The sequence below is a fragment of the Heteronotia binoei genome, chromosome 5 (assembly GCF_032191835.1).
Source record: "Heteronotia binoei isolate CCM8104 ecotype False Entrance Well chromosome 5, APGP_CSIRO_Hbin_v1, whole genome shotgun sequence".
Lineage (NCBI taxonomy): Eukaryota > Metazoa > Chordata > Lepidosauria > Squamata > Gekkonidae > Heteronotia > Heteronotia binoei.
Window position 1 is genome coordinate 145,132,212 of NC_083227.1, and position 16,975 is coordinate 145,149,186.

Genomic DNA, 16,975 nt, shown 5'->3' on the forward strand with positions numbered 1-16,975 from the left:
GATTAACAAGAGCCAGAGATAAAGCAAATACAGCATTCTAAAATGCTGTTAGTAGACCAGGCCTTTAATAGACTACTTAGTTAAAAGTGTGGTTAAAAATAAATACTTCGCTTTCTTTTAGAGAGCCAGTCAATGTCAGCCCTCAGGGGAGGTACCACCACCTAAAAACCTTGTCTTATCTGCCTTACCCCTCTCCAGGTAAGGATGCAAAGAGCAGTTTTTGAAGAATATTTTAACTGTTAGGCCAGACAGTATTGAAAGTGGTGGTCCCACAACTACACTGACCCCAAGCAAATTAGGGCTTTATAGGTAAGAATTCTGAATTTTGCCTGGAAACAGATACTAATAGTCCCAATCCAAATCACTGCCGTTAATTCATTCAACAGTCGAAGATAAATCATTATCTTTCAGCTCATGCTTTCATTTGCATTAGGTATGTAATAAGAATAACAAGATGGATCTGTCAGGCAAGATATTGGTGAGGCTTACTGGGTTGTCCTATGTTAGCACTTGGAACACTCTGGAGAACTTTTTAAATATTAAGTGTTTGAATTCTACAAATCCATCATGTTTCTTTAGTCTTGATTTTGACTCTTACAAGATTGTGAACTGTAAAGGTTAGTAAAGTGGGAAAAAGGACAATTCCATGATCTGCTCTACTACCCTAAATTGCTATAGCATTGCTAGGACTACTTTTTAGGATACTCATTACTGAAAGTGCAAGATCAGAAATTCATTAGCATTCATGATACAGTACCAAGCGAGAGTTTTGGGTTCAGATGGTTAAAAGACAATGAACTATTGATATTTGACTGTTGATATTTAGCATTTTCATAGCACATACGGGAGGCTACTGCCAGAAGCAATACAATCTGGAGGGCCTGACTCTAAACTTGATCCCTCTCTGACAGAATAAAGAAATAATAAACTAAGTTAGCTATGCCACTGTGGAAGGATATTTACAGTATAAAAATTATTTCTGTAAGGGATGTTGGTTACTAGATTTGATTTTTTTTAAAGAGAAGATTAGGCAAATTCATGGTTTTTCAACACTTGTCAACAGTGTTGACAATGCTGAGTTTTAGGGGACAGACAACAAGCATAGGGCCATAGCCTTCATGGTCCTCCTTGGACTTTTTCAAAGTATTTGGCCACTGATGGAAAGCAAGTTTCTGGAAAAGATGAACCATGCTTTTTTGTCTTACACTTCTTGAGTAGGACTACTATCACTTTGGCCCTGACTTCAGTCTAAATGAAAGAACAGGTGGTTTTTGGAAGGGCACACTGTTCTCCTTTACAAGTTTGGTATGAAGCATTTCATATATCTGGTGACCCTCAGTACCTTTGATAGCTCTGCAGGAATAGAAGATTGCCTGAAGATCAGTTTTGCCGTATCTTGGTTAAACATTTGTGAGGGGCCGGTCAGGGTCAACTTGGGAGGGTGACCACTATAAATTTTTTTCAAGTCATCTTCCCTCAGTACCTCAGACACACTCGCAGAAATCCTGTCAGAACTAAAGAAAAATAGGCAACAGACAGCTTAAAAGTCAAAACCACAAAACAAATATTTATTGGATCACAAGGCAAGGTAGAGGGATTAAATAATACTAATTAGGTTGATTAATAAAAACAATTCAGTTGGCAGGCAGAGGGTTGGCCAAAATAATCTCTAAACACAGAGATTGGTAGATTGAACAAATATAAACAGGCAGAAGATTTCTAAATTCCCAAATGGGCAGGCTTTAAAATTGTTCAAAACTTTGGACAGGCAGGCAGTGCCTTCTTGGCATTAGGAACACTAGCAGATGGAATAGCCTCAAGCTTGGACTTCATAAATCATAAAAATAATAAACTGACAGTCACTCTTTTTCACACACACTGAGAACTCCTGACTGGTGCCAGATTAATTCTACCACACAGACATACACACTAGCTTCCAGGACTCACACCTCTGAGAGCTAATACCAGCCCCTCACTCCTGTGTGTCTTAGCCCCAGCTAGATTCCTTGTCTGAGTCCTGGGATTCCCTTCTTGCCACCAGAATTTAGTCCTCCCTCCAGAGTGGTTGAGTGATCTCAGTTTATACAAGGAGTCTGCCTAGATGTGCTGGCAGAACTCCCACAGAGAGTTTCCCTCACTGAAGGTCCCTGGTTTTGCCCCCTTCTGACTTCAATCTCTCCTTCAGACAGAAGCTCAGCCCAGCTCTGTCTCCACAAGGAACTCAGCCCCACTGGTTATTCTCATCTCCTTGTCCAGTTGCTTCCACAACTGATAAGCTTCAGTTCTCTGGCTGAACTTCTCAGTTCTCAGACTGATCTCCACAGTTCCCATACTGAACTCCAAATCCAAATACCTTTATTGGCATAAAAATAAAAAGTACAGCATAGCAAATTTACATGGAGTTTCAGCTATAAAAACCAGTCAAGCATCAAGAAGGGGAGCTAGTCTTTTGCTTCCTGATTGTTATGGCAGCCAAAAGGTACTTTGCAACCAAGCTTGTGATATGGGAACATAGGGCAGATAGTAGAAAAAAAACTAACTTTGCTTCAGGTAATCCATAAATATTAGACAGAATAGGTTTGATTTTGTAGTCCCTCGCTTCCCCATAAAAATCACAATAAAGTAAGACATGGGCAACTGTTTCAATGTGCCTTCCATTACATGGGCAGACTCTATCCTGATAAGGGATATTGGCAAACCTCTCAGACAATACCGCTGAGGGTAGAACATTGAATCTTGCTAACATAAAAGAGTGGCGTAACTGTGGTGAAGTACGCAGCAGGCAGCCCAAGTTTTATGTCCAGAAGAACAAAGGGACTGTTTCTCAATATCTAAGATCCTCTGTTTCAGGATTCTGAATGCCTGCATTTCACTTAGCATACAGAGGTTGTCCAGGGGTACACCTATGGAATGTATTTTCTTCTGGATCTGACTATACCAAGTGGAAACGAAGGAATCCGCTAGCATCATATGGATATAACTAGCAGGGTCTGCCCTAAAGTGTAGGTGTAGCCAAAACTTTATAGTTAGTAGCCATGCCCTGGTCTCAATCAGATGGATTCCAGTCTCTAGGCACATTGCAGCATAGCTGACACAGTTGGGGACCCCTAAAATATGGCGTAAAAATGCTGCCTGAATTTGCTCAAGTTGGAAATTGAGAGCACAAACCCAAAAGAGGATCCCGTATAACAACTGAGAAACTGTTTTAGCATTAAAAACATGAATGGCAGCTGGGACAAATTGGTTGCTGCTGTTGTAAAAAAAGCTAACCACTGCAGACAAACTACACCTTGCTGAGATGACTGCTTGCTTGCGTTGCACTGTCCAGTTATGATTATATTGGAAAAAAGACTCCCAAGTATTTGAAAGATTTCACCTGTTCAATATTATTTCCCTTGAGGCACCAGCTTTGTGGTTTCCAGGACTTTGAAAATACTAAAATTTTGGATTCTACATAGTTTATAGACAGGAAATTTGTCTCGTTGTATGAAGTAAAAGCGAGTAACAGGCACTTGAGGCCCTTCTGCGAACGTGACAGTACAGCTGCATCGTCGGCGTAGAGCAATAAAGGGATAATGGATGGCCCAAGTTTAGGGGAGTGACCATCAATAGCATTTAGAGAGGGGGGGAGAGGAGGCCAGATCATACTGAACTGTACTGTTCCAGTCCTAAAGCTCAACTCTCTGGTGTTTTACTTCTCTCCAAGTGTCTCTCAATTTGCTACGTTTTCGTTACCTTAGCTGCGGCCCAGGCAATCGTTGCAAGGCTGTTCCCCAGCTTCCAGACTAACTTGCCTGAGTCAGTCGCAGTGTTGAACAAGGTCTGGCAAGGTCTTTGGCTGATGTAAATATAACCACCTTGTCCCAAATCTTTCTGGTTCCATTTGGAATCTTGGGTTCCATATTGGAAGGCATATGTGGATGGTTTCTGAATACTTCTGGGTGGGAGCTTCTGAAGTCCTTTCACCTCAAGAAGCGTATTTTCTTTTCCTTTTTATGTAAGACCTTTTCAGATATTCCCTTTGAGATTCAAGGTCGTCATTTTTTTTTGAGAGTCAATACCATTTATCACTTCCTTCTCCCTTTCCAAATATACATTCTTACCAAATAAGTTGGAACACAGCAATGCATGATTTTAATGGTTCAGATAGGTAACTGTTAGCTAACCCTTGTGTGTAAATAGCCATTTCAGGATGTCATTGAGTTCAGCTAAATACTGTGCCTTTTCTCCTGGAAAATCTGGTTCCTTTATGTGTTGCTTGATTGGTATACCCAAAGTCCAGACAGAAAACTAATGCTGAGTTGCAGTCTGCATGCCTGGATCCAGCAGAAAGACTCGAAGGAGTAGGTCGAGTGGATCTTTTCTCCATCTTTCCTGAATACCTGCTGTTGTCCCCCAAATCTTCTCTTGAGGATCTGAAGAGCTTTTCAAACAAAATGTATCATATTTGGGGGTGGTGCAACGTTGAGTGGGAAAGCCAGTGAAATTGTTTCCTTGTTCCTTCATTGTCACAGACTGCCAATGGAAGAGGGGAAAAGAAACGTATGTACCTGATTTCCCCTTTGTTGCTGCAGTTCTTTATACCATTGTGTATTAATTTGCAAGGTTCTTCCAGTCCTCAGAGAGGATTTTCAGAACAAGCAGCTGGCAGGAGAAGGGGATAATGGGGAGTCGTCTTTTGTCATCTTTGTCTTAGACTTAGGCCCATCCTATTAGCAACTTCATTTTGATTTTTAATGCTGTTAATCTATCTGGGGTTAAATACTGTTGTAAATCAAGTTTGAAGAACAGATAAAATATACTACAAAAATTATATGATCCTAGGAGAACAGTTCAGCTTTAATAAATACGCGGAATATGTATATGTGGAAAACATAAAATATTATATAGGCCAAAGTAAGAAAATATACAGATAAAAATTTTGTAGACGAAACGTGTCAATGGATTAGTCTTCTTTGGTGGTCTCTAAAATGTGGTATTGTTTCTTTAAAAGTACATACATTTTTATAGTAAAATGTAAAGAGTATAAAGAGAATAAATAGTTATACTAAACTCCTTCAGCAACTATATATGGGTCTTGTTTTGAGAAACCCAAAGGTATCAAGATACACCATTTTCAGTGTGCAATATGCTTGCAAGATCATGAAACTGCCATCTGTTGATAATTGATGAAGTATGTTGGAAAAAAATAGTTTCCAGCTCCACTTAAAACAAAGCAGCCAAATTAATAGTTGCCCTGTAAATACTTAAGTTGCATGAACATATACTAAGTGCCACCAGTTTTTTTTTTTAAACTGTATCCAGATTAAATATAGCCAGTAGGGATGGGTACGAACCTAAAAATTCTAGCTTGGGGTACAAGGCGGCCCTTGAACCAGGCCCAAACTGCCCTCAACTGATCTGGCCAGTTTGGATCCTCCTTTCTGCTGGCCACAGCTTGCTGTATCCTAGAGAAAGGGGGGATCATCCAGGAAGAATTAAATGGCTAGTAGCTATTTAACACATCCACTTTGCTTTCCCCCACTTTGAAGTGATGGGGGGCACCATGACTGGGTTTAACAGCTGCGAGCCATTTCTCTGGTCGGTTTTGCTTCTCCCTGCTGCCAAGCCACAACCTGTCTGTTTTGCTTTCCCCCACTTTGAAGCTGGGGCAAGCAAAACTAACCAGTGAAATGGCTCACAGCCATTTAAACCTAATCCAGTCCTGCACTGCTCAGCTGTTAGGTTTAAATGGCTCAAACAGCCAAAGTGGACAAAAATTTGGTAAATGTTTGAGGGCTTTGAACGAGGCCAAGATTTTGGCTTGTACCGATCTCCAGTAGCTAGTCCAGTCAGGTTTAGTATCTGAAGGATCTCTGCTAGATCACTGAAGCACTGCTCAACAAATAGATGGAAAGAAAATTCAAAGGTACAAGTTAACTTATGCTGGAGGTATCTGCCAATATTTTGTGGATTGAACTCGGGCTACAGAAGGCTAGTAAATGATCAAAACCCTTTTGATGAACATGTCAGGTGAGCATCAAGGAACAATGCACTGCTGCAAATGGCTACTGTTAAGGCACTCCTAGTAGACACATAAGTGGCTGATCTTATCTCTGGTGCTATCCTTTCTGAGGATGGAGACAACACCCTTAAGGATGTTAGTGCTAGGAAGAATGAGTTCTCACTCAAAAAGTCCTATGAAGCTGCTGTACTTCAACTAAAGAGGCTAACTCTGCCTCTTTGGTTTTCTCCAGAGCATCTCTTCTCCAGGCATAGGAGCTTTTACTGAATCCCATTCCTGACCCTTGCAGGCTCAAGCAGAATCTACTAAAGATCAAGACAGCTTCTGGATACTATATGGTTTTTTAGGGATTTGCTAGCTGCCAATGTTGTGATCTGCTGCTGTCTCTAACTGGAAGGTGAATCACCTATCCAAAACTAACCTCTGTTGTACCTGTCAAGGAGAAAAGCTCTTTGATGGTGGTGATTAGATGAGATCCTAGTGGAGAGAAAGGAAAAAATAGATTTGAGCACAGTAGTACCTTGAAGGGCAACAATATTTTCAGTGTTTGAGCTCCCTTCCTCAGAAGAAAGAGAAGGCGGCTATGTGTTCTTCCTCTAAGGGGCACAATAAGCCCAATAGATGCCTTTCCTTTCAGTTTTCCAGAGGCTCCTTCCATCAGAGATTCCATGGACTCCAGATTCCAGAAACCATCCTGGAATAGATTCTAGTTCTGCTCCAAATCCAACATCCCCTCTTTGGACTCATCTACCAGCAAACCCAGGAAGAAGCCATTCAGTGCCTGATGCCATAGTTAGAGGGTGGATCCAGGTTTTTAATGAACCTGGTTCAGCCCCACCTAGGACAAATGGGTTTATCAGACTATCAAGGATATTTAGTAGATTTCCACTATCCCTCATTAGGAATTGATTCATTCTTTCCTCACCTTCCATCAATCCAGAACCCACTTCTAGACATTTATGCCTTGAGGACAGCCAAGCCATCATTCTCAATTATTACATGTCTTTAGAGAAGGGCTAATAGTTACTTAACCAATCCTGTGATTCTTAAGAGAGATCATATGGCCATCCAGAAGACAATGGGTTGGACCATCTCTCCTTTTGAGGATGGATAGCTAGCTGTCCACAGCCATGAACCTTGTTGCTTTTTATGAATCTTACAAAATATAGTTCATTAATTCATTCAAAATATTTTTGTCCAGACCACTATCTTACTTGTCAACCCAATAAAAAAGGGTAACCGGAGAGCAATTCTGTATTCACAACACCTCAACATGCACATGCAGAAGAACCATTTCTGCTTGTAGACCCTCCATTCTATTGTGGAGGCTCTCTAATGTGGAGGACTTACTGATTTCCATACATTTCAAGGAGGCTTACCTTTATGTCACCATCCATCCATCACTGAGGAGGTTCCTGAGGCTTGCATACTGCTTTCACCACTTTCCAGAACTTTCCATACAGAGCCCTCCCCATTTGGCTCCCTCAGGTCTTCACAAAGCTGAGGATTATCTTGGATGTTCATTTTAGGACTCAGAGAGTACATGTCTACCCCTAATCAGATCATTTTCCAGACTTCAGAGCCTCAGGGACATACAGACGACACTACAGGCTCTCCAGGAGTGGCATATCTTCACCACAATCCATATTGTATCTGGGTACAGCCATCAGCACCACTCCTCTCCCTCATTTCCTTCTTGCCAGAATGCCACCTCAGCCTTCAGGAAATTATTGTCCTGTATATGCAGGTAACAACAATGGATCTGATGTTCCTGGACCAAGTACTAGGCCTCATGATGTCCTGCCTAGACACAGTGCCATGGGCCTATCTCCACTGCAGTGGTTCCCACTTCCTCATCAGGACTGCATCGCAGTCCCTTCTTCTGTATGTGGTTCTGTTGGTGGGTCAGAGAGGCCCCCTTATTAACAGGCATATCCTTTCCAGAGCCATCCAGAGTGAAGATCACCACAGATGCCAGTCTCCCTAGATGGGGAGTCCACTGCCATCAACAAGCCATTCAGGGGAAGTGGAGGAACTCAGAATCTGGCCGTATCATTAGTTGGATAGAGCTGAAAGTGATCTCAGCTTCCAGCACTGAATGTCCAGGGCCCATATACTTCTTCTCATAGTCCCTACAATGAGAGGCAGCTCAACTTCTCCATTGGGCAGGTCACCTCTCCTTTCTTTGAACCCAGCACCATCAAAGTATCTATAGCCTGAAGATTGACTGACTCAGCCCTCAAGATCTGTGTAATGGACAAAAGGCTTCCCTGACCCTGAAGGGGAAAAGAGCCACTAATTTGAGCCTATGGGAGTTTTGCTCCAGTATCCAGTCATCTTTGAGAAGCAGGATGGAATGTTGGAGAGAAACGCAGCAGGAGTTCCATTGAGTTCTGCCACAGGGAGAGAACAGGGAGAGCTCAGGTCTCGCTCAGAAAAAGAGCAGATGGAGTGAAGGGTAGCTCTGCTTGGTAGTGTGGCAGAGTGGTTTAGTTTTACTTCTCAGAGAGAATAGAATATCCTGTTAGTCTAGAGTATCCTGTTAGTCTTGGCAGTGAGCAGACCTTGTGACTTTTAGTCTGACTCTTGGGAAGGTTGGTGTGGGTAGAATCCTCTCTTTGTGTTAGGATCCATCATACAATAGAAATAATTGTGTTTCATAGGTTCTGGAAACTGTTCTAGATTTGATGTTTTCTTTTATCTAAATATTAATTGCAGACATGTATTATTGATTGATTAAATACTATGCTTCCTTTGATCTTGAGATGCTGATGTATCTCCATAGGATACCTCTCTGCCTTCAAAAATAACATGAGGTATGTTCTTCAGAACTATGTGGGCAACAAGCAGGAATAAATGATGAAGTTTGATTGAATGATCTTACAAGTTCATTAATATAAATCTCTCTTTCAGTAAAAGAAGAACATGAAATGCTAGAAGAAACCAATGATGATGAACCTATTAAAGCAAAGAAACGAAAGTAAGTACCCAAAATTAGTAGATGACATTCGTTTATATGAGATTCCATGTTCTAGTGTAACTGATAGTTACCTGTTACTGATGTTTTGGGGAAATGTAAATGTCAAAGCAGAGTGAAACTCAAGGAGAAGAATCCATCTTTTGTTCAAACAAAAAAAATAGAAAGATTATTTTTAAAATTATTTTTAAAAAATTACGGAGAAGAAGTCCATATACAATAGCTTTTAAATAGAATCGTGTTAGCTTAATTCCATAATTCTTGTGTCAAGTTAATAGTAAGCCTTTCAACCTATTTCTGTGAGCAAAATACATTCTAGTAGCAGCTAACAAAGGCAGGTCATCTTAAAATGACATTGAATGTGATGCTGCTCCTTTTGGGTAGTAGAATAGAAAAAAGATGTAGAGACACAAAGTTTGAGGTAAGACAGTGAGGTCCCTATCTGACCTCAATATGTGAACATGAGCACAGGCAAAAGATTGCATTCTAGGAATGGAATCAAAGTACGATCCAAGCCAAATTCTGTCCATAACACAAACACAGCACCAACACAATAACTATGTTATTATAGCAGAAGATCTTCTCAGTAGACATTCTGCAGGTACCATGGAACAGAACTAAGTTTCTTTGGCCTGCAGCTTGTCAACTGTTGTCCATGCAGATGGGGGGCATTCTTGGGCTCCATAATTTGTCTGGAATGTTAGGTGTTCATGAGAGAGAGGTGGAAAGCATCATTCACTACAGAATAATGAACTGTGGTAGGTAGAGTAGCTAAGAGTTTCCCACTACTGGTATCATCACAATAATAGTAGATCTTGCTGAGTAGGGAGGCTGAAAGCTGGGCTATTGCAGATCTTCATCTTTTGGGATGAAAAGATGACCCTCTTAATCCTGATCAGGAATGGGGTTTGATAGTGTGTCTCTCTTAGATTATAATAGTGGTGGAATTGAGGTGAATTTGCTTATGGGAATAGAGGATGTGCGTGATTCTGTGGTTTATCCCCAAATCCTAAAGCAAAGTTAAATTTTTAAGTTTGAAGTGGGCCTTAGAAATGTCCAGGTGAGTATGAAGAATTTTTTCCCCACAGTGTAATGACTTTTGTAATCACAAGATAAATTACATTTCTTTGGAGCTGGGTCATTCATTTGCAGCCTACAAAAACATAGAAATGTTTGTCTTGCTGGATGTTTGGGCCTAGATGGTCTGGTTCTACTGCTGTTTGCACAGTGAACAGAAAAACTGATGATCTGAATCCAACCGGAATGTGTATCCCTTGAATGAGGCAAATGTGATTTCTTAATTGTAGTGTTGATTATGGAATGCTGTATGTATTTATTTTTATAGGAAAGAAGATAACAAAGATATTGATTCAGAGAAGGAGGCTGCCATGGAAGCAGAAATTAAGGCTGCTCGAGAAAGGGCCATAGTTCCTCTGGAGGCTCGAATGAAACAGTTCAAGGACATGCTCCTAGAGAGAGGGGTCAGGAAATATTCCTATAAGAACATTGAACATTGTTTTTTTTCCTTTGGTGGTGACTGTTAAATAGGGCTGGAACAAAAGTCGTGTTTTATTTACAGAGACACTGAACTCTTACAACCGAATAATAGAAAGCGTATTTGCTAAATTATGTGCTTTTAAATGTAAAATAAAGTTAATAATGGTCTTCTCTAGGGATGAGCGTGAACCAGCTCATAAACTAAAGGTCATTATGAATTTTTGCCAGTTTGGGGTTGGCAAAGTGACATTCACGAACTGAAGAGCTCCTCTGAGCCATTTTACCCACTGTTTTCAGCTTGCTGCCAAAATGGTTGGGAGCAGAAAGCATGGGTTTAAATGTCACGAACCAGTTCGTTTTGTTTGTCACAATAATGTGGTTCATGCTTAACCCTAGTCTTCTCTTCACTTTACCTGATGTATATCAGGACAATGCATTTCCTAGGCAGCTGCTAGGTCCATTCTTGAAAGTGTGGGGAGAGTAATTAAGAACTGCAAGTGAGTTCAAATTTGAGTTCAGAAATCTCTTGCCCATGTAGGGGATGGTAGACTTCTTGACTAATGATGAAAAAACATTGCAGTTCTCTACCATAATCTCTTGTGACGTTCTATTGAGTAGTACCCAGAACTCTATATGTGTGTGGAACTCTCTAGTTCACGAGTGAGAAAAAAAAAAGTTCAGAAAACTAGCCATAGGGAATCATAATGCAGAACTTCAAAGCTGTCTTTTGATGTAGCAGTTTTTAAATGTCACACAGTAGTGGTTATTTTAATGAGTAATTAGGTGTGTGTTAGTTCTGTGTAATTATGTAGACGTTTTCTGAACCAATTAGTGTGGAAATTTACCATGCTGACCTCCTGCAGCTCATCATCTATTAGTGATGAAACTGCTGTAAGGGTTTCGGTTATGGGTCCTTTTTAACAGATGTCCTGTAGATTTTAAGCAAAACTGCACAACTTGCATGGCTTTGGGTGAGTTTAATTGCCAGGAAAAGCAACACTTTTTTGTTCCTTTTTTTTTTTTTAAGGTTTCTGCTTTTTCCACTTGGGAGAAGGAGCTACACAAGATAGTTTTCGATCCCCGGTACTTGCTTCTTAATCCTAAAGAAAGAAAACAGGTATTTTTCCACCGGGTGGTAATTATATTTGTATTTATAATCCTTATAAGTAAAACTTAATATTTACATTAGACAAAGTGGTTTGATGAAAGTTACATTTTAAGGAATTCTTGGGAAAATGTGAATTCTGATACCTGGAAATTTCAGCAATTAAAGGCTTACAATAAGAAAGGATGGGGAGGATTCCCTGAAGTGCTCAAGAGAGAAGATCACTTGTTTTTAGGGAGAATTGAAAGTTTCACACTCACATGTAGAAGTAGGTACAGATTTATATGTTGGCAGAAACAACTGTCCTTATCCCAAAATAGTGATACCGTGAATATTTTGCAGTAATCCAAATACTGTGAAAATTAACATAACTGCAGTTAATAATGCTGCTGTGGTCCCTCCGCAGATAGCAATATTAGTGCAGCAGGGGCAATTGTGAAGGCCAGAGAGAATAGTACTTACACAGGTGTACAGAAATGCATGATTTTTCTTTGTTGATACTTCCATTCCAAAGGAATTAGTTTAAGAAAATAAGATTTTGATTCTAAATGAAATAAACTTACTCCCCATATACCCCTTAATTTTAGCTCTATATGAAAACTGCTGTACAGGGTGTGAATACGGAGTTGTTGAGAAGCACATTTAAAAATAATCCTTTCCCATTTGCATTAGATTTCTGCTTCCCTTCAGCTCCCTCTTTAAATGTTTCATTTCTTTTACCCTTTTCTTCCTCTTTTGCTCTGCCTTTCCCCTTCCTTTAATTCTAGTCCTTCTTTCGCCCTCATTCACCATATTAGATGAATCTTCTTATTCTCCTCACATCTTTCCCAACACCTTTGTATAATTTATCTCCCCAATCCCATGAGAGTTTTGGTGCCATTTTGGCTGTTTTAGCAATCTTAGCAGATGGCAAGCTGTGCAGCTCAAGTTCCCAAAGGGTCTCAATGGAGAAGTCAGTTTCTTGCTCTTTTTATCCAGTGACCTATGGATAAGATGCAGGAATCTGCAAACATATGCACATGGTTGAAAGGTTAGTTTCCTTAGAGCAAGGGTGTCAAACTCATTTGTTATGAAGGCCGGATCTGACATAAATGAGACCTTGTTGGGACGGACCATGGGTGTCATACAATGTAATGCCAAGTAGCAAAGATATAAAATTTATAAAAGACACAAACAGAATTAAATATATTATAGAATTACAGAATGATAGAGTTGGAAGGGACCTCCAGGGTTGTCTAGTCCAATGCCCTGCACAATGCAGGAAATTCACAAATATCTCCCCCCCCCCTCAAACTGTGCTTTATTATTTTAAATACAAACTTGCTGAAAACACTTAACACTCTTGCAATATTTCATTGCTTATGTCCCCATGCTGCCTAGAGTGGGGAATCTAAAAAACTAAACTGGAGTGTTTGTCTACAAAACTAGAGTCTTTCCCAGAAAAATAACTACAACTCCTACAAGGCAGTGCAGTAACAGAGAGACAGCAATGTATAGTGGTCAGCCTATTATTTGGGAAGCTTAGGTTCAAAATACCCAGTATATAAAAGGAAATGTGCTGGGTGAAGTTGGTCTGGACAGACACTCTCAGTCTTAAAGGTGCAACTTGACTCCTACTCTCAGCCTAACCCACTTCTATGGCTTGTTTCACACACAGAGAGACACTGAATAGGGGGAGGGGGAGGTGGACCCAGGTTGTACCCAGAACTGCAGCATAACAAAAGAGAAGAACAAGGCACAGGAAAACCCTTACCTTGAAAGAAACGTTGTTGGTCTTTAGGTGCCATGCTGGTGGACTTGAAAATCAGCTTTACACACACAGAGACGCTGTGGAGGGGAGGTGGGGAGGAGGAACCAGAACCGGCTCTTTTCTTGAAGAAAGTGCTGTATTTAGGTGTGCCAGTGGACTCAAAACAGCTTCACACACAGACAGAGATGCTGGGAAAGGAAAGAGGCGGAGGGGGGAGAGGGGAGGAGGAAGCAGAGCCGGCTCTTATCTTGAAGAAAGATACTGGGGTGGCGGGGGAGGAGACGGGAAGAGGAAGCAGTGCCATCTAATTTAGGTGCCAGTGGACTCAAAGCTTAGCTTCTCAGAGAGAGAGAGAGACGTGGGGCAGGGAGAGGAAGCAGAGTGAAAAGTTTTTCTGCCGGCTGCTCAAAGAGCAAGGCAGGACTATGGCTGGGCAGTTGCTTTCTGGACGTCAGTCCTTCCAGTCCTCACTGCTGTGCAGAGCAGCATAAGGCTCTGCCACCTGTTCCCTCTCTCTGATGGGGGGAGTGCAAGGGGTCTCTTGCGGGCCAGATTGAGAGCCTCCATGGGCCAGTATTGGCTCACGGGTCGGACATTTTTCACCCCTGCCTTAGAGTCTGCAAATGTAGACAGATTAATCCCTTTGGAAGGGAGGCAACAACAAGGAAAAATCATGCATTTCTGTATACTTGGGGAACTGTATTCATAAATAACCTTTACAATGGTTTTCATATTAGAACTAAATGTAAGTGATACATACGGAGTAAGTTTATATCATTCTTATTCTGTGCAGTCTTTTCCTCACAAAGATGAAAATCAGTGAGTTTGTGGAAGGGAATAATCAGCATTTGAAATGATCTTTAGAAGTACACTCTGTTTATATATCTTGGACCTTCATAATAGTTGTTTCCAAGTTTAGAAAATCTTTTAATAGTACCGTCTATAGTTGAATGCAAGGATCATTTGCATATCTGCCATGTTGTATAAAGTGTTCTTAACCCTATATAGGTGAAGACTCCTCTTGTACAAACAACTGCATATGAACAGTGACTTCTGCTCTTGACTCCTGTTGGAATGAGCTGCATATCTCCCTTGAGATATGTATAAAGATGTATTATATTGCAAAAATAAATAGCAAATAATCCTAAATGTGTTGTAAAACTTCTATTTTGTAGTATCATCCCGTTAAGAGTATATGTAAAATATGAAATAGGAATATTTTACAATCTGTAGTGAAGTAATGCCTTTGTGTCCATATGGGTTAAAAAACAGCACTGCAGGGGGGGGGGGAAAGTTTTGCTTTGCCCTCTTTGTGTCTTCTGATGATGGCATTCCATGTAGGTATTTCATTCAACATGCTCTTTGGTACTTCTTTAGGTATTTGATCAGTATGTGAAAACTAGAGCAGAAGAAGAACGTAAAGAAAAGAAAAACAAAATAATGCAGGCTAAGGAAGATTTCAAGAAAATGATGGAAGAAGCAAAGATTAATCCCAGGTAAGGATTCCCCTCTCCCCCTTTTTGTGGTGAAGCACCTTTTCCAGATGATACAGTTTTAGTGTGTGTTTTCCTCAGCTGCATTCTGGTGTTCCTTGGTTCTGTTGCTTTTAAAGGTTTCATTTGCTTGAAGTCCACAACTCTGCAAGTTTACTGCTGTTAGATCAAATTCTAAGAGTAGCTGCTTCAGGATGGCTGGAATTCCAGAGTTTTTGTGATATTTTATAGCCAGTACTGAGTATATTAAATGGTTCCATTTTTGCTAAGTACCTGTCTATACAGGCCCCAGCTATAAAACTCAGGAGTCCAGAAGTGCAAGCCATTCTACAGCCAGCAATGGGGAAAGCCCCATCTGGATTATCCCTATTTAGTTACAGATTTGCATCCTTGTATGGTAATTACCAGCTGAGTTTTCACAGGTTAACCATATGATATACAACAGGTTCCTACTATGTAATTAACATGATGCTAAACCAGATAGGAGTTGTTTTATATTAATAGTTCATTTGTTTTAACTAAGTGTAATTGTTCCAGCAAAATAAAGTGAAATGTATGAGAAGAGTAGTGCTCTGCTATTATACTTGAATTTACCTGTACCTGCAAATAGCTATCCAACTGGGTAACTTGGTCAGTGGGGGTAGAATAAACTTTGGAGTAGATACAATAGTGATCTTAAAAATAGTTTTTCATCAAACTCTTTTACTGGTTTAGTGTTAAAATAATTTCTGGCTGTCCTTTGTACCCCAAAGGACACAGAAATAATTATTTCTATTGTATTTATTTTTTTGTTGATGTGAGCAGCAAGTAAGAGGAAATGATGATTTGAAGGGACCTGAATGTTTTGTTGTTGTTCTTCATCTTCTAATTTTACTGGTTTTATCCGAGGAACTGATGCCCTGAGGCTGTTTGCGCTCCTTGTATTTTATATGCTCAAGAATTTGTGTCCGGCCTCTTGCTTTTGCAGCTCACTTTCTTTAGTATAGGTTTATATTCACTTCCAGTCAATTGAATAAGCTACCAAATTCTTCTTTTGTTTTAATTTACCCTACAGCAACAGTAGGCGGGATTTTCCAAGTCTAATTATTTCCATGCTGTGATGAAAACATTCATAGGATTATAATGTCTCACGTAATCTTGGGGCCAGATTAGCATCAGATTTTGGAAAAAGCACAGTAGTGTTTTTTTCCCCCCCGAGGTAAGTGGCAGTACGATATCTACTGCACATCTGAGATTTGGAATCTGGCCCTGGAGGTGAGAATACTGTAACGATAAATGCTACAGGAAGAAAGGGTGGAAAGTGCTGCATACAGTATTGAAAGAATCTGGATTTTTTCTGTTGTTAGTTTCATTTCAGGCATAGCTGAATGCTGAGTGATAACTTTGCATTGCATAACAATGAAGGAACGGGGCAGGCCTGAAGTACTGAAAGATTGTACTCTGGTGGAAGAATTTCACTAGACGCATATACTTTTTTTTAAAATAAAAAGTTTTTAAAGTGAAAGAAGTTATATAAGATTTTTTTTAAAAATAAAAAGTATAAGACTTTGCTTCTGGAACACCGGACTTTGTTATAAGAATACAGGTGTGTTGATATTTAGGACATATGCTTCAACAGAAGAAAAACATTGTGCCATTGTGCTGCTGAATGATGTTTCAGCTAAGAAAGCTCTGCCAAATCAGTAAACTTGCAATTTTGTTACAGAGCTACTTTTAGTGAATTTGCAGCCAAGCATGCTAAAGACTCGAGGTTCAAAGCAATTGAAAAAATGAAAGATCGAGAGGCGTTGTTTAATGAATTTATCACAGCAGCAAGAAAGAAGGAAAAAGAAGATTCGAAGACCCGAGGAGAGAAGGTAAGATTTATTTTTTATTCCGTGTGTGTGAAAGTAGTATGTATGAGAGGGGTGGGAGAAGGTTGTTGCTAGTCTTCCCAGGTTCCCCTCCTAGTTATTTTTACCAACCCTCAATTTTTCCTGAAGCGTTCCCCACTTTTTATGCTAGTAGAAAGAAAATTGAAACTTGGAGTGTGTATATTATACTAGGAAGTATTATGTATATTGTTTTTCACATAATATCCTTTTTTTGCTAAATTAACCTCTAGGTTTGAGTTTAAAAGGAAGTGCCTTGTCTGGCTGGAAAACTCCAG

The 16,975-nt window shown here is 40.1% G+C and overlaps 1 protein-coding gene across 5 annotated transcripts in view; it reads left to right on the forward strand.

Moving 5' to 3' along the window:
- The window catches only part of TCERG1 (transcription elongation regulator 1), a 67,033-nt gene that overhangs the window by 33,429 nt on the left and 16,629 nt on the right, over nt 1-16,975 (forward strand). For all 5 annotated transcript variants that reach the window (XM_060240550.1, XM_060240551.1, XM_060240552.1 and 2 more), the window contains 5 exons: nt 8,918-8,984; nt 10,327-10,462; nt 11,506-11,595; nt 14,711-14,829; nt 16,532-16,682. In XM_060240550.1, coding sequence (XP_060096533.1) covers nt 8,918-8,984; nt 10,327-10,462; nt 11,506-11,595; nt 14,711-14,829; nt 16,532-16,682 — 563 coding nt within the window. The remainder of the gene's footprint in view (nt 1-8,917; nt 8,985-10,326; nt 10,463-11,505; nt 11,596-14,710; nt 14,830-16,531; nt 16,683-16,975) is intronic.